At 39.6% G+C, this 18855-nt stretch overlaps 1 protein-coding gene across 2 annotated transcripts; it reads left to right on the top strand.

The window, feature by feature from the left end:
* Nucleotides 1–808: 808 nt before the first annotated feature.
* On the top strand, nt 809–15627 carry PLEK (pleckstrin). 2 transcript variants are annotated; one of them, XM_064707041.1, is made up of 9 exons: nt 809–927; nt 1475–1630; nt 6658–6839; nt 7859–7950; nt 8765–8949; nt 10179–10283; nt 11880–11963; nt 12614–12683; nt 13523–15627. In XM_064707041.1, exons 1-9 carry the CDS (start codon nt 880–882, stop codon nt 13660–13662), a joined length of 1062 nt encoding a protein of 353 aa, XP_064563111.1. In that variant the 5' UTR covers nt 809–879; the 3' UTR covers nt 13663–15627. The 2 variants fall into 2 exon arrangements, with proteins under 2 accessions (XP_064563111.1, XP_064563112.1); XM_064707042.1 differs by lacking the exon at nt 11880–11963.
* Nucleotides 15628–18855: the final 3228 nt, after the last annotated feature.

The following is an 18855-nucleotide window of genomic DNA, read 5'->3' as shown; positions in this document are numbered from 1 at the left end:
AGGTTAGCTGCAAAAGTGACCTGGAATCTTGTGCTTCAAAGAACACAAGAGGCTGCTTCAAGACACCACGAAGCAGCCTCTTATTGCTTCCCATATACCCCCACTTTTTTCTATATGGGGAAGAGGGATTGTGACTCTGGTATGTATAAAAAACTATGGGTTTGCCTTGTATTTTCCCAAATAAAGCCAAACAAGCTCTGCAGCAAGTAAAAGATGATTGTAGAAAGCGTTTTGTGGTCAGTGCTGTATGTAGACCTGTGCAGGTCTAGTCCATTTGTGCCTATTTGACAGCTGACATCTTTGAGAGGCCTCAGCATCAAAATCCAAATCCTGACCAAATTTCTTACGCCAGCAGAGGGCGCATCCTTGTTAACTAAGTGAGGGTCCTCCACCTTCCTGCCAGACTACACAGGCTTGCCCTCATAGAGCCAGTTTTGGAAGGCAGGGTGAAATGAAAGCATTGATGCATTGAAAACCTGTCTCTGAAATATTTTGGCACACGCCAGGCAGCAGCACCACCATGCCCTGTGTGTTTTGGTAGAGCTCATGTATTTGCAGAGCAGGCCCAGTTTTTTGTGACTGAGCACTGAAGTGCTTATTTAACTTCCCAGGACTCTGTCATCAAGGCTGGCTGTATTTGAGATAATGAAGTGTTTTGTCAGGCTGTTGTCTGTGCTGTCAGAGACAGACTATAAATACACACGTACTTCTGCATTTCCCTATCTCTCACTCAGTAAGAGGAAATGGGCTTGCGATTAGCATTGAGAGGAACTTGTGAAATGACACAGTTGTACTGTAAAAACACCATCCCACAGACTTTGCTGCCAGAGGAACTCGACAGCCAGCACTGACAGAGCTGAGACCAGAATTGCCCAAGCCATGGAGCGAGAGCCAATGCGCATAAGGGAGGGCTACTTGGTTAAGAAGGTAAGTGGGGTAGTTTTGGATTGAGTGGAAGTGAAAACTAACTCTGAACAGGTTGGGAAGATGCAGGGAAACATACTGTGGAATCTTGGCAAAGAGGCAACATGAAATAGACACAGCCTACACAGTTGCACTTAATTGGGTTAAACATCAAGGAAGAATAGTGAGATTAAAGAGGTCACATCACCTTGCCTCAGGACAGTGTGTGGGCCACAGGCACATCCAGTCTTTAGGAAGGTATTTGCCACTCCACAGCAACCCCTGCTTTGGAGTCTTTTGTAGTACAGCCCATAGGATAAAGCCTTTACTTTTATTTAAATCCACAGTGGCTTCCACTGGCAGAGCAACTACAAGGGGAAATAAATAGTGGTCAGAAAAATAACAATATTTAACTGCATAGTTGGATGGGTGAGGTTTGTGGCATGTTCCCCTTGAAACAAAAACTGTAGTTATTTTAGCATCAATCAGACACTCTCTGGAAGCTCATATCTTCCTTGGGTATCACATGAAGAGTTCTTCATTGAACAAAATTTGTGATTTATTGATGCAGGGCAGCATGTTTAATACCTGGAAGCCAATGTGGGTTGTGCTCTTAGAAGATGGAATTGAATTCTACAAGCGGAAGGCTGATAACAGTCCCAAAGGGATGATCCCACTAAAAGGAAGCTCTGTTCACAGCCCATGCCAAGATTTTGGCAAAAGAATGGTACGTACTTTTTTTACAAAAAGAATTGACAGTACACTTATATTTCTGGAAGCACTGAAAAGGCAAAAGGGTGATGGTTGCAAATTCCTGGCATTCATCCTAGTGGAGATTCTTACTTGCCTTAGGAAGTCACAAGCAGGCTTGGAATTGTGCACTATTTGAATTCAGGACACTTCAAGAGGTATAATTCAAAAAGCACTTGGGGGCTGGTTGGTTGGTTTTTATTAAACTTCTGAATCTCTCAGAGAGCAGAACTAAATTTTATTGGTATGAGGATGTTTTGCAGCTGAATGGCAACAATTCCTGTATAAAATGTAAATCTAAGTGCCACAGAAAAATGGTTGTGGGAAAGTATTTTGTGAGAAGGAGAAACATTTATTTTTTGTCAAGGAACAACTGTATTGTTCAGACAGGAAGGAGATAAATGCTGTGACACATATTTTGTTACAGGGTTCCTGAAAAATAGTTGGTAAAACAGGATTTCTCATATGAGCAAAGAATCATATCATTAGTAATTTATTATTTTGTCTACTCAGTTTCAACAAATAGGCATGACATCCCCATGAATTCCTCTGACAAAGGGGTCCCCCAGAATCTGGAACATTATTCCACCACAGTTAAAAAAAAATTACCGCAGGGATACCTGACTAAAGATAGAAGTCTCTGTGAGAGTATTAGAAAAATATAAAGTGTGAGACACAGCTGAGATTGTGAACTTTACTTTTTCATGTGAGTAAAGTGAGGATACTTAAACCTGTCCTTAGGTTTGGTAGTAAGTGGAATCAGGATCCCTTGTGTCAGATTTGGACCTGCTGGCTTTGCTTTTTCATTCTTTTCTTTCTTCTGCTTTTGTTCTTTCATTTTTTTTTTTGTTTTTTTTTTTGTTTTTTTTGTTTTGGGGGCATGGTGGTAGTGTTGGTTTTTTGTTGCTGTTGCTGCAGAACCCATATTTATATGAAAATAACCCACCCTGATCCTTACTTAGTCTTTTTAGACTTACATCTGTCAAGAGAAATGGCCTGTTAACTTCCAAGCTGTCTTTAAGACAGTATAGAAAAAGGATAAGGCAGAGAACAAAGATTGCTGTTAATCCTGTGCTGATTATCTTATTAAAAGCCTCAGCCCAACACTCCTTACTCTATATATGAGGTATGAAGGGTACTATGCAAGAGTATCACAGACCTAGATTATAATGGTAGAAATTGAGTTTTTTTCACAAAGCACTCTTCTTCAAACAGTTTTGTGTTGGGTTTTGGCTTTTTCCTTTAACTCTCAGAAAGGCACTGCCATCAACATTGTTTCACAGTAGTTGCTTGAGAATGTCAGTAACATATTTACAATAAAGGAAAAATAATTCACCAGCACATGTGCATTCAACAAAGCAGCCATGGAGGTCTGAAGTATCTGATGTCTGCTGAAGGCAGAGTGAGAGAGATCCTCACCTGCCCAAAGCCATCCTTTGGGATGCACCAGTCTCCAGGAGATGCATTGTATCTTTATGGAAGGGTGACAGTCTCTGAAGATCGTTCCTTTGGCTGCACTGGGTTTTCTGTTATGCTTCATTTTACATTGGGTTTTTATATAATGAGCTTTACATAATGTTTCATTTTAGTTACTGGGGCCTTTTCTGAGGGATAATAAAGACAAAGAGAGACCCAGGGGTTGAGGCATCCAAAATAGCTTTTCATAAATGAGATTTACTGCAGGGTTTGCTGAAGTCAGTGGAAACAATCCAAATTACTTCAGCAGGCATTGGAGCAGATCCTTCATATTGAGGTGGTGAGATTGTTCTGCAAGTCCATAAACCAGTAGCCCTGGAGATGGATTTTTGCTTAAAATTTCAAATAGTCAAAAATTGAACATGTTTATTCATATGAGCAAAGCTATCACCAGGATTGTTCTTACAAGTACTGCCCAATATGATTATACCTAAGTTCATACATGTATTCCTTGAAAATGTAGTATCTTTATTTTTACATCTTGCATTTTACAGCTTTACAGTACTGCTGAATTCAATGTTTCTGCATTCTGTTCTGGCTTCTCACTAGTTACATGTCAAAGCATACAGTTATTCCTCTTATGGGAATTACTCTGGTTCTTAAGTTTATATGGCTAGAAATGAAAGTATATTTTAAGGACAGGAATTCTGTATGGTGAATAGTGGGATAATTCTCACTGGGTCAGTTTTAAGTATAGTGTCATCTGTCTGGGCCCAGTTTGGAACAGGGACTATTGGGCCACAAACAAACTTCCATATTTCTCTGGTTAAATTTTTAAATCAGCTTGTGTATCTGCACCAGGACTTCATTTGAAAGCTCAGAGCACATCACCAACATGCTTTGTTTACTACATCAATTGCAAATTGCAGGTGCTGAGGGGAAAAGAACCAATCTTGGATTTGTTAAGCACAGATAAAGGCTGTTCAGAAGGGGCTGCAACTGCATATTTTGAGATTATATTTCAAAATGCATTCACCACTGTCTGCTGTCCTTGATTTAAAGTTTGATCATTGTTTAATGTAACATAAATTCTGATATTCTTCAGCTTTTTCCATTTCCCCCATGGTTTTCTTGTGAACAGCATTATCCTGTTTGGTTGCTCATGGTTAGATTCATCTCTCCCAATTTAAATATGTAAAATGTTGGTATTTAGTTTAGTCTAACGGTCTAATTTTCTCAAAAACACAACCAGATGTACATCATCAGAGGGAGGCTTGGTCAAATCTAGGACTGGAGAATCAACCTCTTTACCAATTTCAGAGGAAGCCTGGAAGTCCAAATAACTTACTGGCCTAACTTCGTAAATGCTAAAAAGAAATGGCTTTGCCAGTCTTCTCTGTGTGCTGGAAGTAAAAACTCTTCTTAGCATTTCACTCTAGGTTGCTTCTCAGCTCTTTGAGAAGGCTATTTTTTTCCTTTGGTAATAAATCTCATCAATATTTCATTCTATTCATCTGGGGTGTTAGCTTGACTGTTGAATATTGGGATTTGGATAGATCTCTCTGTTTGCTTTTGTCATACACTGTGCATTGATATTTAGTATGTAAGTCTTTCCTGCATGACAGAAAAGGTGAGTATTGCTGGAAATATGAACATTATCAGATAAGAAAAGGCTACTTTTCTATCTGAGATGGACTTTGAGGACTTGTTGCTTTATAAGTTTGAAATGTATCTTCCATGAAATTCAGTTGGACTTCTGCACAATTGCAGGATGTCAGATTTTTTCCTGTTTGCCACAGTTTGGAAAATGCTTGTAAGGGATGTTCAGAAATGTATCATTTACAAACGTGGGCTTCAGCAGACTCATTCAGAGTGCTGATTTCACTGATGTAAATTTGCTGCTCTTTGACAGTAGCCTTTGCTTTTCTTGCCCTAATCAAGATGTGCTGTTGGCTTGTGGCCTAGCTTGGCATTTTTAGACACCTGATGAGTCAGAATCTGTGATATTTATTATAACACAACAACTAGTGTCACTCATGACACTAGAGGAAGAGGAAACATGATTAATTAGATCCTGATTTTCCATCCAGAAGATCACTGGATGGAAATGAGTTCAAACAGTGTGAACTTTGTTGGATGGTTTTGGGGGTTTGGTTTTTTTTTTGTTTGGTTTGGGTTTTTTTCAGGTTATTGTTATTTTTTCTGTTTACAACTACCTCTAGATGATCTATTCTCATTTTTTAGGAAATACAGTCTTTCCATTGTTGTTTGGATAGGTGATCCTAAGGTGTAGTCAAGGGTTGGAGGTATCATCTCTCTACTAAGCCATTAAAGGTTTACTAGGCTGCAAATATACTCAGGTACTCTCTAGTGTATGACCTTTTCTCCCCTTGTGAGACAGTAGCTGAATATGATGTGAGGTATTTTTCCTTCTTCAGACTGCTCACATGTCTCTAAACATTAAAAAAATTTACATCCATTGTAAGCTTGCAGGGGCTGGGTGCTTCTGATGCCTAAGGATTTTAATTTTCATCTTTTTCAAATCCCAGCGTATAATTGCAAAACTCCATATAAAGTGTTAGCTACTGCTTCACATTTTGGTCAGACAAAATGATTCTCTAGGCCTGAAGCCCAAGGACACCTCACTGTTCCAGGCCCTGAAAGTATAAATAAAAGTGAGTTGGGGAGAAGAAACTGGGGGTACATGACTTCATTACCTGAAGCTGTAATTGGAATATTAACTCCTGATACGTAAATGGACCAAACTTATATCCGTCTGAAAAACTCATGACCATTGTCCATCTTGGGTGTAGCCCCTCGAAGGCTTCTGACTGCCCAAAGTGTACCTATTGAAGGCCTTTAATAAATACCCACTTTTATTCTCTTAATCTTGTCTAGCCTCTTTTCCAGGTAGCCACTCCAAGGAATCACTTCAGCCTTTCAGCTGTATTGAACTTCTCAGCAAAAGTTAGAATCAGCAGCTGTACTGGTGCCACATACTGTTGCTATTGAGTCAGAAACAACACAGATAAACCTAATGCCACACTCCATGCATTTACAGAAGACTAAATCATTTTATTAAGAAACCCATTCCTTTTATACTGTAGTTCACTACAGGTGGACCTGATTGGTCCTTCAATTAAAACACCGTCAGCATTGGCTAATTAAGAAACCACCCTTTTGGTAAACATATCTCCATAACACATTCCACATATTCCCAACACCAGGTGCAGCAAGTTAAGATAAGAATCGCTTATAATTCTTCTCTCTGAGCTCCTTACAGCCTTTTCCAGAACAATGCCTGGGAAAGTTGTCTGTTTCTCTTTGTGACTGGAAAGCTGCCTCCACAGCAGACCTTGGATGTGCTGATGATGTCAGCATCAGTGACGGTGAAGTAACAAAAGGATTCAGTTATGTGCAGTGCTTGTTCATGGTTTTCTTTGGAATTTCTATCATTTTACTGTGTCTCTAAGGCACCTTCTATAGTCCTTGGGCATAGGTATGCTGTATGCTGTGGCAGCTTAATTGTGCCCAACTGGCTGCACAAAAACAACTTTAAAAAAAACCTCCTGTAACTTATTATTCCAGTTTGTCTTCAAGCTTACTGTGGCCAAGCAGCAGGACCACTTTTTTCAAGCTGCCTACCTGGAGGAGAGAGATGCCTGGGTGCGGGATATCAAGAAAGCAATTCATCACATAGATGGAGGCCAAAGATTTGCCAGAAAATCCACAAGGAAGTCCATCAGATTGCCTGAAACAATCAATCTGAGGTTTGTTCTCATGGCTTTGCTCTCCCATTTACTTCCATCTGCAGTCAGTGTGTCAGACATGTAACCTTGGCCACTAAGAACAATGAGCCTGTCTGTCCATGGATTCTCTCACAGCCCCGTTTGCATGACTAAAAACTTCAGTTTGTACAATGTGTCAGAAATGAGCTGGCAATCAGTACTGGAAAGATCTTTTTGAATATACTATCATTTACCAAAATATGCTTGTTTATCAAAGATTTTTTGCTGATAAAGAGATTCCTGGGCATAATGGAGTGCAAGTGGATGTGCCAGCCAAAGTGTGACTCTTCCAGGAGAAGCATTTTATACAATAAATCATTTGTTACAAAAAATATTTTAGACCTTTTGTTTGCTCTCTATCTTCTCTTCTTCTGATGTTAGCCTAGTTTTTGCATGGTGAGGGGACTGTGGTGCCTGCCAAAGAACATGAAACTGGCAAAGGGAGAAGAGGAGATAAAGGGAAGCAATCTGTTAGTACTTTTCAAAATCAAGGATGACTTGTTTTCTGCCTCTGAGCTGTAAATACCAAGACAAAAATGAGCCTGAATTGTTCTTATAAGACAGTAAAACTGCACAGGGCCAAGATCATCTGAGAGCATGCAGGCTTTGGGACAGGGACAGGTTTTCTGCTCAGCCCAGGACCTTTGGGTGAACACAGAGCACAGCAGTGAACCCTCCTGCTGAGTCTGTGGGCCCTGTGAAGGTCCCTCAGCAGCGGGTGTTCCTCTCTTCATGCTACAGTCACCACAAGTAGTTGCATTCTCAAAATAGGGGGATGTGGTGAGCCCTTTGTGCACTCCGCCCTCTGCTCCCACAGCTGTGAAATAATGTAGTGAGACCTCTAGGCTTTTGCAACTTGAATTTTTCAGGAGATGCAAGAGATGAAACTAAGCCATGTTACAGCTCTGCAGAGAGCTGAACATGATGACAATGATATTGTTGTACAAACTGGCGAAACCTTTTCACTTGCTAACAGTTTATGTCGTTCTTTTCATGCACAGTGCTTTGTACCTCTCAATGAAAGATCCTGAAAAGGGAATAAAGGAGTTGAAGCTGGAAAAAGATAAAAGAGTGTTTAATCACTGCTTTACAGGTAAGGAGGGCCTGTCCCTCTATTCTATACAATAAAGGGAGCGCAGAGTTGAAAAACTAAAGAAGTGAAACAGCTCTAAACTCTGTAGAGCACATAGAAGTTTGATATTTTTCTTGACTAATTCAGGTGATGCTCAAAGATATATCTTGGAAAAGTGTTCAAGTGTTTATGGCCACGGTAAACAAAGGAGAAGGATGAAATTTTACTAGAGTTAGAAAGATTAAAATAATCTTTTGAGTAGATTGTAGAGTGAAACACTTAAATACAGAACAATTATTCCATTCTGGATTTTTCATTACCAAATGGTGTCCCATTGTAATTCCTGTTTCTCTCAAAATCAAATCTGTATTTGTGCTCAAAACACATAGATGTAGCACTTGAGGACATTGCTTATGGGGCAACATGCCAGTGTTGGGTTAATGGTTGGACTGATGATCTTGGAGGTATTTTCCAACCTTGGTGATTTCCAACAGCATTATGTTAGCAGCATAGCAGCCTGGATCCAGGCTTGGCTATCCTCTGTACATCCCCAGTCTCTGCCTTTGAGGCTTCCCAGCTCAGCCCTGTGTCCCCTTCCAGCTCTCTTCTCCACTAGAAATGGTGTTTGAGAGCTGTCCCGGCCCCTGCCATCAGCTGGAAAGGCTGTACCTCGCTGGATGGCCAGGAACCTCCCTAGATTAACTCCCCATATTGTTGCTAAGAACATTTTTCAGGAGATTGATGAATACATGGAGTAGGCTTGTTTCCTGTGTACTTTTAGGCTTTTTCATGTCTCTCTTAGTTTGTGGTTGATATTTTTTTCCTTTGTAACCAGGCACCTGTGTGATTGACTGGCTGGTGTCCAGCAGCTCCATCCGAAATCGCAAAGAAGGTCTCCTGCTTGCCTCTTCCCTCTTGAGTGAAGGCTACCTACAGCCTGCTGGGGACACGTCCAAGGCAGCTGCAGAGGGACTGTCAGACACCCCCTTCTTGGATCTCAGTGATGCCTACTATTACTTTGTGAGCATTGATTCTGGTTTTTTATTGTCTCACTTACTGATGCTCTGCTTTTCTCATGCTTCTTGTAGGGCTTCTTAAATCCTGGAGGAAAGATTGTACAGAAGTGGAGAAATCTGTCTTAATTGTCTTTATCCTGTGATGCTCAGAATGAGCCTGCTCACGTTAATAGTTGTAACTAGGACAGCTTTTTTTTTTTTTCTGGCACCTTCTAAGTGTGAATTGAGTGCTAAGTGTGGGAAATGAATTTGTAGAGAATTCTCAAAGCATGACAGAAGGCTCACATAGTATGCATCTTTAGGCTGGGTTCTTTTTAACTTAGACTTTGTTCCTGTTTTTGTACTGGTGACCAGAATTTAACCATCTGTTTCCCTGTTGATTCAGTGGAAGAGAAGAGAGTAAATCATTCTCACAGGGCTTCAAAGAGTGGCAGAAGCTACAAACCCATTTTTGTGCAGAGACATCAAATCTGACTCAGTGTGAACGTGCACACACACAGCTTGCCCATGAGCAAAGAAGTAAAAGTTTTTAATATCCCCCAGTAACCTGTTCTGGGTGTCATACCCAGCCTTCTCCATTTATTACTTCATATTGTGTGGACTGATTTGGAGAACTTGAAATATCACATCAAATACTGTTTGAAAGATATTTGACTTATGGGCTTATGCTAACAAAAAAGTATGCCTTCTATAAAGTGAAAAACAGTAAATTGGTATTGCAATTCTGTTTATATTTACCACATGGAATCACTTCGCTTCAGCAGAATGACTCTCCCACTACTCATTTGTTTTCCTAAATATGTTTGTGCTAGGGAGACTTTCCCTGCTAGCAGAGACACTCCTGGTAAAGGCAGCCTTGTGGCCTCCTGGGGTGCTTCTTGTAGCAGCCCATGTGTGACCTGCTTGCTTTTGGATTATTTTTAGATTGATTCAATGCCAGTGTGGTGTGAGGAGGCCACAGAAAGTCAATGTCTTCATTTGGTATCTTAGAAGTGTGGTTCCACCTCACATTGAAATGTGTCCACGGTGACTTGGAGAGCTCCTCAACTTCACCAGGAGGCTCTTCCAGTATTTAACAATAACCATAACAACAACAACAATAATAATAATAATGTCTTCTTTGGGGTGGCAAAAAACAGCATGGAGGGAAGCAAAAAGATGCCATATTGGTACATGTACATAAGCATGCAGCAGCTGTGTAACTTCTGTAACATTTCTCTTGTGGTCTTGCAGCCAGACAGTGGATTTTTCTGTGAGGGATATTCCAGTGATGATGATGTGGTCCTAAAAGAAGAATTCAGAGGCACAATTGTAAAACAAGGATGTTTGCTGAAACAGGTCAGTGCTGCCCATGTTCCATCCTGTCACTAGGATGATGTTCCATGGGTGCAAGATTACTCTTTTACATTTAAAAGCTTTAGATAAGAGAGAAACTACCCTATGGCATCTCCACTCTTGGCAGGTTTCTTCTCTGTCTCTCTTGCCTTTGCACAAGGAACACTTACTGCAGCACAGCAGCAGGACTCTGGAAAAATATTGCAAGGTTAATTGCTCTTACCACAAAATAAAACAGTTGATAGCTTTAATTAGGAAAGAGTCCTAAAACAGAAGATGCGACAAGTCATTGGTACAATGCAAAACTGAACTCAGGTAAAAAAGCTGTCACTCTGTGTCCCTCTGGACACAAAACTGGATTTAGTTGCCAGTTTTCGTGGACTTTTTCAGCATGCTTGAGCAAAGGAGTTGTTTCAGTCACTAATATTTGATGTATAAGACAGAAGATAATGGGATACCTTCATTTCCCGCAAAACTTTAAGCAATACAGTAAATGTTGTGTTTCCAAGGCCATTGCAAGCAGATATCAGTGAACTGAAGGCAAAATCAGGATTCTTCAATGAATAAAATGGATCAGGTGGAAGGGACTTGCAACAATCCTCTGGTCCAACCGCCTGACTACTTCAGGGCTGACCAAGGGTTAAAGCACATTAAGGGTTTTGTTGTCCAAAAGCTTCTTACACATTGACAGACATGGTGAATTGCTCAAGACTCTAGGTGGCCTGTTGCAGTATTTGACCACCCTCTCTCTAAAGAAATGCTTCCTAATATTGAGTCTGAACCTGCACTGTTAAAATAGTCTTTGAGGGCCTAGGAACTTTTTGGTGGTGCTAACAAGTATTTCTCTTGTTTAATCAGTTTACTCAGTGGAAGAAATTAGACCCACACCTTGCTGGTCTTTTACTCTGTCACATCCTTACCAACCTAGTTAGTAAGAGCTTCCATGCAAACAGGAGGTAATTGAGAAACTTGTATTTTGAAGTGCCAGAGGAAGTGCTTCATGACAATCTTCCACCAGTGTTAGTCTGCACTTGGTCACCCTCAGTGAGTTGAGGGTCATTGCTTGGGAGGGTCCCTGCTTCTGCTGAAAATGCTTCCATACCCATCCTTTTCAGTCATGAAAACGGGCCATGAGGCACTTATGTCCATATCTCTGCCTGAGCTTCTCAGCCATGAGCCCTCCAGGGTGTTTAAGCCAGATAAGCTTTTTTTTTTTGTTGTTGTTATCTTTGCAGGGACAGAAAGACTTTCAGCTCATCCATGCCAATAATTCAAGGTACCTTCCTGCAAGGCACTTTGCAGCCATGTTTTCTAGCAAGTAGTTAAACCCAGTTCTCACAGAACTCTCGTGAATATCATAACTACCAGACTGTGTGATATGTTTGTTTGATAGCCCAGTTCTAGTTTGATAGCCCAGTTCTTGTGCAAAAGATTAAAATGTAGAAAAGGCAGATTCAAGTGAGTATACTCCAGTGAGTATTTCCTGTCCAGAATATTCAGTTTATTTCCCTTTTGTATTTGCCCATCTTCTCACGCGTGGGTAAGATTTGCATGCAGGCCAAGCAGCTCTGTGACATTCCTGGTTTTGAATTTTCCTAGGGACATCGGAGGAAGAACTGGAAAGTGAGAAAGTTCGTTTTAAGAGATGATCCTGCATATCTTCACTATTATGATCCTGCTGGAGTGAGAGAGATTTGGTTTATTTCCCTGTTTGTTTTGAATCCAGTGCCCTGTAGAAGTACTTGAAAGGAGTATTTGCATGAGAATGTGACAGGGAAGATCAGGCAGGACAGTGGGACTGTTCTTCCATGGCCTAGCCATCCTCTGGAAAAGCAGAGTGAAGGATAGTTTCTGGGGCTGTAAAGTCAGGGTGGCAAGTGCCCCCCACACCTGGGAATAAGTAACATCAATCTTTCACCTCTTATTTGTGATTAATTAGAATTAATGCATACTCTCACTTGATCAAAACAAATTAGGTCCTAAGTGCAAATGAACACAATGCAGTAATTTTGCAATTTATATTTGAGGTATTTGCCATGCTAGGCTGAGACATGGCATCCTATTTCTTGTGTATTTCTAATGGACCCATTCCCACACTACATACTATGCAGATCCTGAATTCTAAATCACAAGAGATTCCCTATTTATTTAGGGTATTTAACCAAAACTCTAACCTTCCATGTCAACACCGACTGAAAATTTTTCTGTTCTCTCAGGTGAGACATACTAAGTAATCAAATGGTTTTGTCTCCATTCTGGAAATGTAGCCATATGTTAACATGCTGCTGGTTTCAGAAGTGTTGCATTTCATTTTGATTTCATGTTCTCTCCAGGGAGAAGAACCACTGGGAGCAATTCACTTGAGGGGCTGCGTGGTGACAGCAGTGGAAGATATGCCAGACAGTAAGGAACCATATTGAATGAGCTCTCTAAAAAATTTTTGATACAAACCCCTCCTTTCAATTTGCCTAAAATCACAAGTGTTTTTTATTCCAAAGCAATCTATGTACAATCATTCAGTAATTCTAGTAACTGATCTCTCTCCTTCTGTCTGAATTACTGGGGAAGGGCACTATGGTAAAAGTAGGAATAGGGAATCTTGTATATTGTCAGCACTTTGGGGAAGGCTGATCAAAAGGATGACACAAACCCTGTGTTAGGAGAACTGGCCTTTAGGCAAATTAAGCTGAGTTTGATCTCTTTAGTTAATGAATTTGGGATGGAAGCTTCATGTTAGAAAGGGTTATGCCAAAAAATTGTTACTGTCGATATTCTCTTCCTTCCCAAAGCTAGAAGTTGTGGGAACACAAAAGGTGTTGCTGCAAGGACCAAGAAACATTAATTTCATGCATTCTCCTCTCCACATGAAACACTGGCTATCATATCCAGCAAGAGAGTTTGTTGGCATCTCAGAAAAGAAACAGATATGACATAAACATCTTATTTTTGTAGCTGGCAAGGCATGGGATGGTTTGGGGAATAGGATCTGTCTGCAGGATTGCAGATCCTTCCATGATTTGAGACCAACAAACCTGTGACTCCTGAAAGTGAAATGTGCAGAATTCATGAGTGGTTTCGCTAAGAGAGAGAGAGACTCATGTCTTGGACCCAATGTTTGTGAAGGCCTGATCAGGCTGAGCTGTAAAAAGAAAGGAGATCCCCTTACAGTGTGTAAAGGAGGAAACATTGAAAGTACAAGACTTTATTCTCTCATACCTGACTTTCTTACTTTTTTCCTGTAGCCAAGAAGTATGATGCTGACAACATCCTCTTTGAAATCATCACAGCAAATGAAATCCACTATTACTTGCAAGCAGCCTCATCCACAGAGCGTACAGAATGGATCAAAGCAATCCAGTCAGTTTCTAGGACTGGTAAATGAAGATGATCTTCCAACAAGACAGACAAATTAAATTAGTTATTCAAAGCAAAATTTGCCATTTCCCTAAGAGAAAGCAGTATCATCTAAAGTGATTGTATGTTGCAGTTGAGGACTGGGTGGAAGTTTCAATTTTATAGTGGGCACTAACAAACTAACATTTTTTCCACTTGTGTTATGGTAATATTTTACTAAATTATCACATAGAATATGCCATATTAGTGTGTTGCTTAGAGTAATCAGTTGACCTTGACAAGGTTGTACCTGTTACCGCAGCTGATATTGGGAATCTCACCATTAACAGGGAACACAGTCATGTCACTGACAGAGAGTACCTCAATTAATCACTCTCCTCAGCCTGTGGTGTGTTTCAGGATTTTCACTGTCTTCTCCACACAAGTTTTACACTTTCTTCTTTACCAGATCTTGTTGCTGCTTGTTCACTTATACAAATAATGCCACAGATATAAGGAAAAGAAGTCAACTCATTTGGAAACCTGATCCACTCCTTTCCAATCTGTCAGCATTAAGGGAGGGAAGAATGCAGACAGCTATGGAAACACCATAGTATAACTCCATGGAGTTATATATATGCTATGGAACCAAGTATAACTCCATGACAGCAATATGAGGAAAAGTCTCTTCCACAGTATTTCAAACACAAAGGAATCTCACTCCAAACTCTGTATCACCCAATTTTAAACCTTGCCAAATTTCTTCACAAGAATCTGCCCCGGGACCATTGTTTCCTTTTATTTAGGTCTACAAAGCAGATGGTGGGTTGTTAGGTACAGCACTCTATTTGAATTAAGAATCTTGCAGGAGAAGGGCAAGGATGCATGGGTTGGTTATTTGAACTATTGATTGAAGTGGTTTTGATTAGGTTTTCCTTTTTTAACCTCCAGTACCATACTCAGTCCTTGATTCTGTGCCTTAGAAATATAAGAGAAACCTTGTGCTTGTAACTGAAATAAATATTTTTATTTGATAATCAGTTCACCTGATTAATCCTTGCATTTTTGTCTGACTCTATATCAAACAAATTTCTAAGTCTTAAAATCTAAGGAGGAGTTGAAAATCAAGTTAATGTCAGACTCTGCGTGTAGGCTGTTCCTGGTACAGACTGAGGTTTGAGTGAAGGAGACTTCAAAATCTTTAAAACTCTGTTCATAGATCTAATGAGGTACCTTATACTTAAGAATTCTTATTGGGATCTCTCCCATCTAAAAACAAATGCAGACCTAAAGCTTCTCTCCAGTTGTGCTTAATTATACCTGTAGCTGAGCTAATGAGCCTGAAGCCCTGTTGCCTTGCATTTCTTATCCCAAAGAAAACACAGCCTTGCAGGAGCAGCAGGCTGAGACACTGCATCATCATGCCCACTTCAGCTGGCCAGCAGAAATCAGTTTCTGGCAGGCATTTCCTGTCTCTCATGCAAGCTACCAGGATCGTTGAAGTCTGATGTGTCATTCTGAGGAAGGAAGACTAATAGTAAAAAGACCCACTTTTTGCTCAGCCTGCTTTCTTGATAATTGCTGCTTGTTGCTGCTTATTTTGCTTTCAGAGCTCACTAACCCAAAAATACCCAAGGGCACAGGAAAAGAGACAAAAACACCCCACACAACCACATAACAGAAACTTGTCCAGCTTACCAAAGGAGAGATGTGACTGCCAAAACTTAATAAAACTAAAATGTTTTACCAGTCCATGACCTTATAATTTTAACTTGTGCCCAGTCCAAGGTACGGCTGTCCACCGTAAATGCTGTTTTCTCAGGCAGAGGGTGATAGTCAGTGTATTTATGGGAGAGCTCTTATATTTGTACCATCCTATATTGATGGGGTCTGTGATCTCACAGCTAGTGCTTCAGAAGACACATTTCAAGGGTTTGTAGGTGCCTCTGCTTCTTGGCAGCAGTGAGAAGATCCAAGGGAATTCAGAATTAAAAAGCAGCTACATGTCAATCAGAAATGATAAGGTCAGCTCAGTAACTCAGAAGGCATGGAAGAGGCACAGATCATGAATATAGGCACAAAGAAGAGAGAGACAGCTTTGTGCAAGGAACTACCAACAAAAGGGAGGAAAAAGAGGAGCAGACCTACTTGTGTCATGCTTCCTCTAACTTTCACCCTCTAACTATTTAAATCACACTTCTACCACACCCTCAGCAATTACTACATTAACATCGGTTTATTTTTTACTTATAAGAAAGACCTAGTCTAAAGGACAGCAAAATACACAAATCATTGTAGATAAGGATTGTATTTATTATCTTCAGTCTGAAAGACTCGTGTAATATAATCTTATATATATATCCTCTTAAGTTCATGTTTGTCTTGCCACAACCTGCACTGAGCAATTTTCTCTCCCCTGGAACACTGCCTACGTGCTTACTACAGTCAGAGTCAGATTTTTTGTAATGTTGCCTAACCATGCACTCATAAAAACACCCACACAGACACAGCGCTCCTACTTCCATTTTAAAATGAAGTTTAAAAGAAAATGGTATGAAGCAAACCACAAACACAGATGCTGAAAAAATAATAACCCCAGCCCAACAAGCTTTTAGCTAGAGACAGTGTTAGTACTTCTTATAATCCAACAGACAACACATATGGATGTAGTTTGGACTTAATATGTCTCTAGCATTTTTTTTCAAACAGCTGTTTACTTTCCCTGCCCCACAGCTTTCTTCTGAAGGGTAAGGTGATATAATTTCTTCATAAGTGTAGTTATTTTGGTGGTTTTTTTTGCAGTGTGCTGTCTTTGCTTTTTATTTGAAAGAACAGTTAACAGAAAGTGTGAACTGTCTACTGAAAAGGTGTTTTAGTAATAGAACAGTTTACTTAGTAATATTTAATCAAAATTCCTTCATAAAGACAAAAAAACTCATTAAAGCCTCTGAGGTATCTAACATTTACTGTCAAACCTCTCTTTTAGAAAAGTTTTTCTTTTCATTTCTTCTTGCAATATTACCTATAACTCTTCCATGTAGTAGTACCTCTTCTGTCTTTGGCTTAGAGTTCACTTTACTACAAACATTAAACACCTATTTTTCCCCACTAATTTGTTCTCAAATATTTGAGAAGTTATTTTAAGTTCAAACTACTTGCTTCACAGGGCTCTTGGTAAGTGCTTTTCACTGTTTGAAGTGTTTCTCCATTTGTTCTGAGTTCAAGCTTGGGCAACATTGAAATCCAGAAAAAAATTCCCTAAATAATCTTTTTGGTGGGGGCCAGAAACATTTAAGTAGGGTGGGACTTTTTGGGAGGAGGGCAGTGGGGCGGGTTTTTCGGTTGTTCTTTTTCAGTTTGTACCTTTTAAAACTGTAGGAGACTGTAGGAGGAACTTGAAAAAGGAAATGAGTAGATGGGAGTCCTCTGCAGGTTGTTGGTATTTCTGTTGGTATTTCTTCAGTTTGTGTTTTGAAAAGTGTAAGTAATTTTTGTTTGTGAGCTGTGATCTTCTCGTTGATGTATAGAGATTTTTCTATGCTCAAAATGAACTCTGACGGTAAACAAAGTTCTTCTTGTGTTGTTACTCATCAGACTTCTTGAAATAGAACTTCTTTTTTGGCTTCAAAATAAGCTTGGGAGGAGGGTTTTGATAAGAACATAGCACTTCCTGCTTTGCATTTAGAACAAAAACTGTGGCTTTCCATACTTTGGGTCTTGTAGATTGCTTAATTTTTTTTTCCTTCCAGTGCAGTAAAAGGGAGACTTCGACTATAAGAAAAGTGAATAAAACACTGCTTTTCATGCTTCATTTGCCTTCCACGTGAAATTTTATGGGCTACATTAAAACTTTTTGCTTTCCTGCATGGTCCTTTGTTTTAAGATGACAATGTCATTCCCTCCTTTTCTTCAACTCATTAAAAGATGACTGAGCAGGCAGAAGGAAAATAATCAAAGGGAAATGCTAATAAAACTGATGGAACTTTGCTTCCAGCACTTGAAAGGGAGAGAGATGATGTTAGTATTGTTTAAAATTTGCCTTCAGTATGTTTTTCACCACAGTTTTGAATATTAATAAATGGGATCAAGGGAGAGGAAAAAGACCTGGGGATTGACTAGTTTAATTAAAAAATCCCAAACAATTAGACATCCTAATCTTCCTACGTTCTCAAACTCTGATATAAAATGGATATTGAGAACTCTCAAAGTATTGCCATTAGCCTCTCTCTCTATCAAATATACTAGAACGGCCTATTGCAGACTAATAGAGTATCAATTATGTAAATCAGTGTATGATCATGTATAAATCATAATCATAAATCAGTGTATGTCTTTTCCTGTACCTGCTTCCATATTGTAAGGAAAAGTCTGAAAATCCTTTCTTAATCTCCAAAGTATATCAAAAGAAAATCAAGAAACCATCTCTTTTGTCCCCTATTGCTTCTGCTATATGTGTATGTAGATATCTTGCTTTTGAAAGCATAAGTGTTTCCCAAGTACATGATGGTTAAAGTAGAGTAACAAAATCATTGCACATGTGTGAGACATTTTTGAATACTAGGAAGAGTTATTTAGATCAGGCTTTTAACACTCTTATGTAGCTTTTTGCTACAAGGAAGTCTTTAATGATTCTGGTATACAACTGGTAAAATAAGATTGGCTTGTTGGTTTGGGTTTCTCTCAATTAATATTTTTTACTCAAAGAAACATTTTATTTCCCAAGTTACATCTTGAATTTTCCCTTTATTCTCTTCTGCCCTCCCCCATATCCTTCTTCTTATAAGTATTTTGACTTAAACATCCTAAAGGTAGCTTGCATTTCTGCTTTTAGGCATCATAGAGTGGATCTTGGATGAGAAAACATAAACGCCTACTGTCATTTTAGCATTGCTACAACATAACATGTTCTTTAGTCACCCCCTTAAAACAGTAAAAACTTCCTCTCTTCTCCTCATACTTGTGGGCTGTACATAGACGTGTAACTCCTCTATGGGTACTGGGTCCCTGTTTGAGCAGGTCCCTGGTGTTATCTCCAAGTACACACATTTATGAGCTGCATGTTAAAATTACTTTAAAGAGAAGTGTAACTTAGTGAAATAAACTGTCTATAGACCAGTCGTGTTCAAAAATAAAGATGCATTAGAAAAGCCAATTTATTCTGGTCAGACACAGTGGGCGACTTTTGGCACCTTTTTAACATTGGCTATGCTGTTAAAGGCCTATATAGTGTGAAACCTAGGTG

Source organism: Zonotrichia leucophrys, chromosome 3, assembly GCF_028769735.1.
Source record: "Zonotrichia leucophrys gambelii isolate GWCS_2022_RI chromosome 3, RI_Zleu_2.0, whole genome shotgun sequence".
Classification (NCBI taxonomy): domain Eukaryota; kingdom Metazoa; phylum Chordata; class Aves; order Passeriformes; family Passerellidae; genus Zonotrichia; species Zonotrichia leucophrys.
Note: the sequence above shows the minus strand (reverse complement) of the source record. Positions and strands in the feature narration are given on the sequence as shown.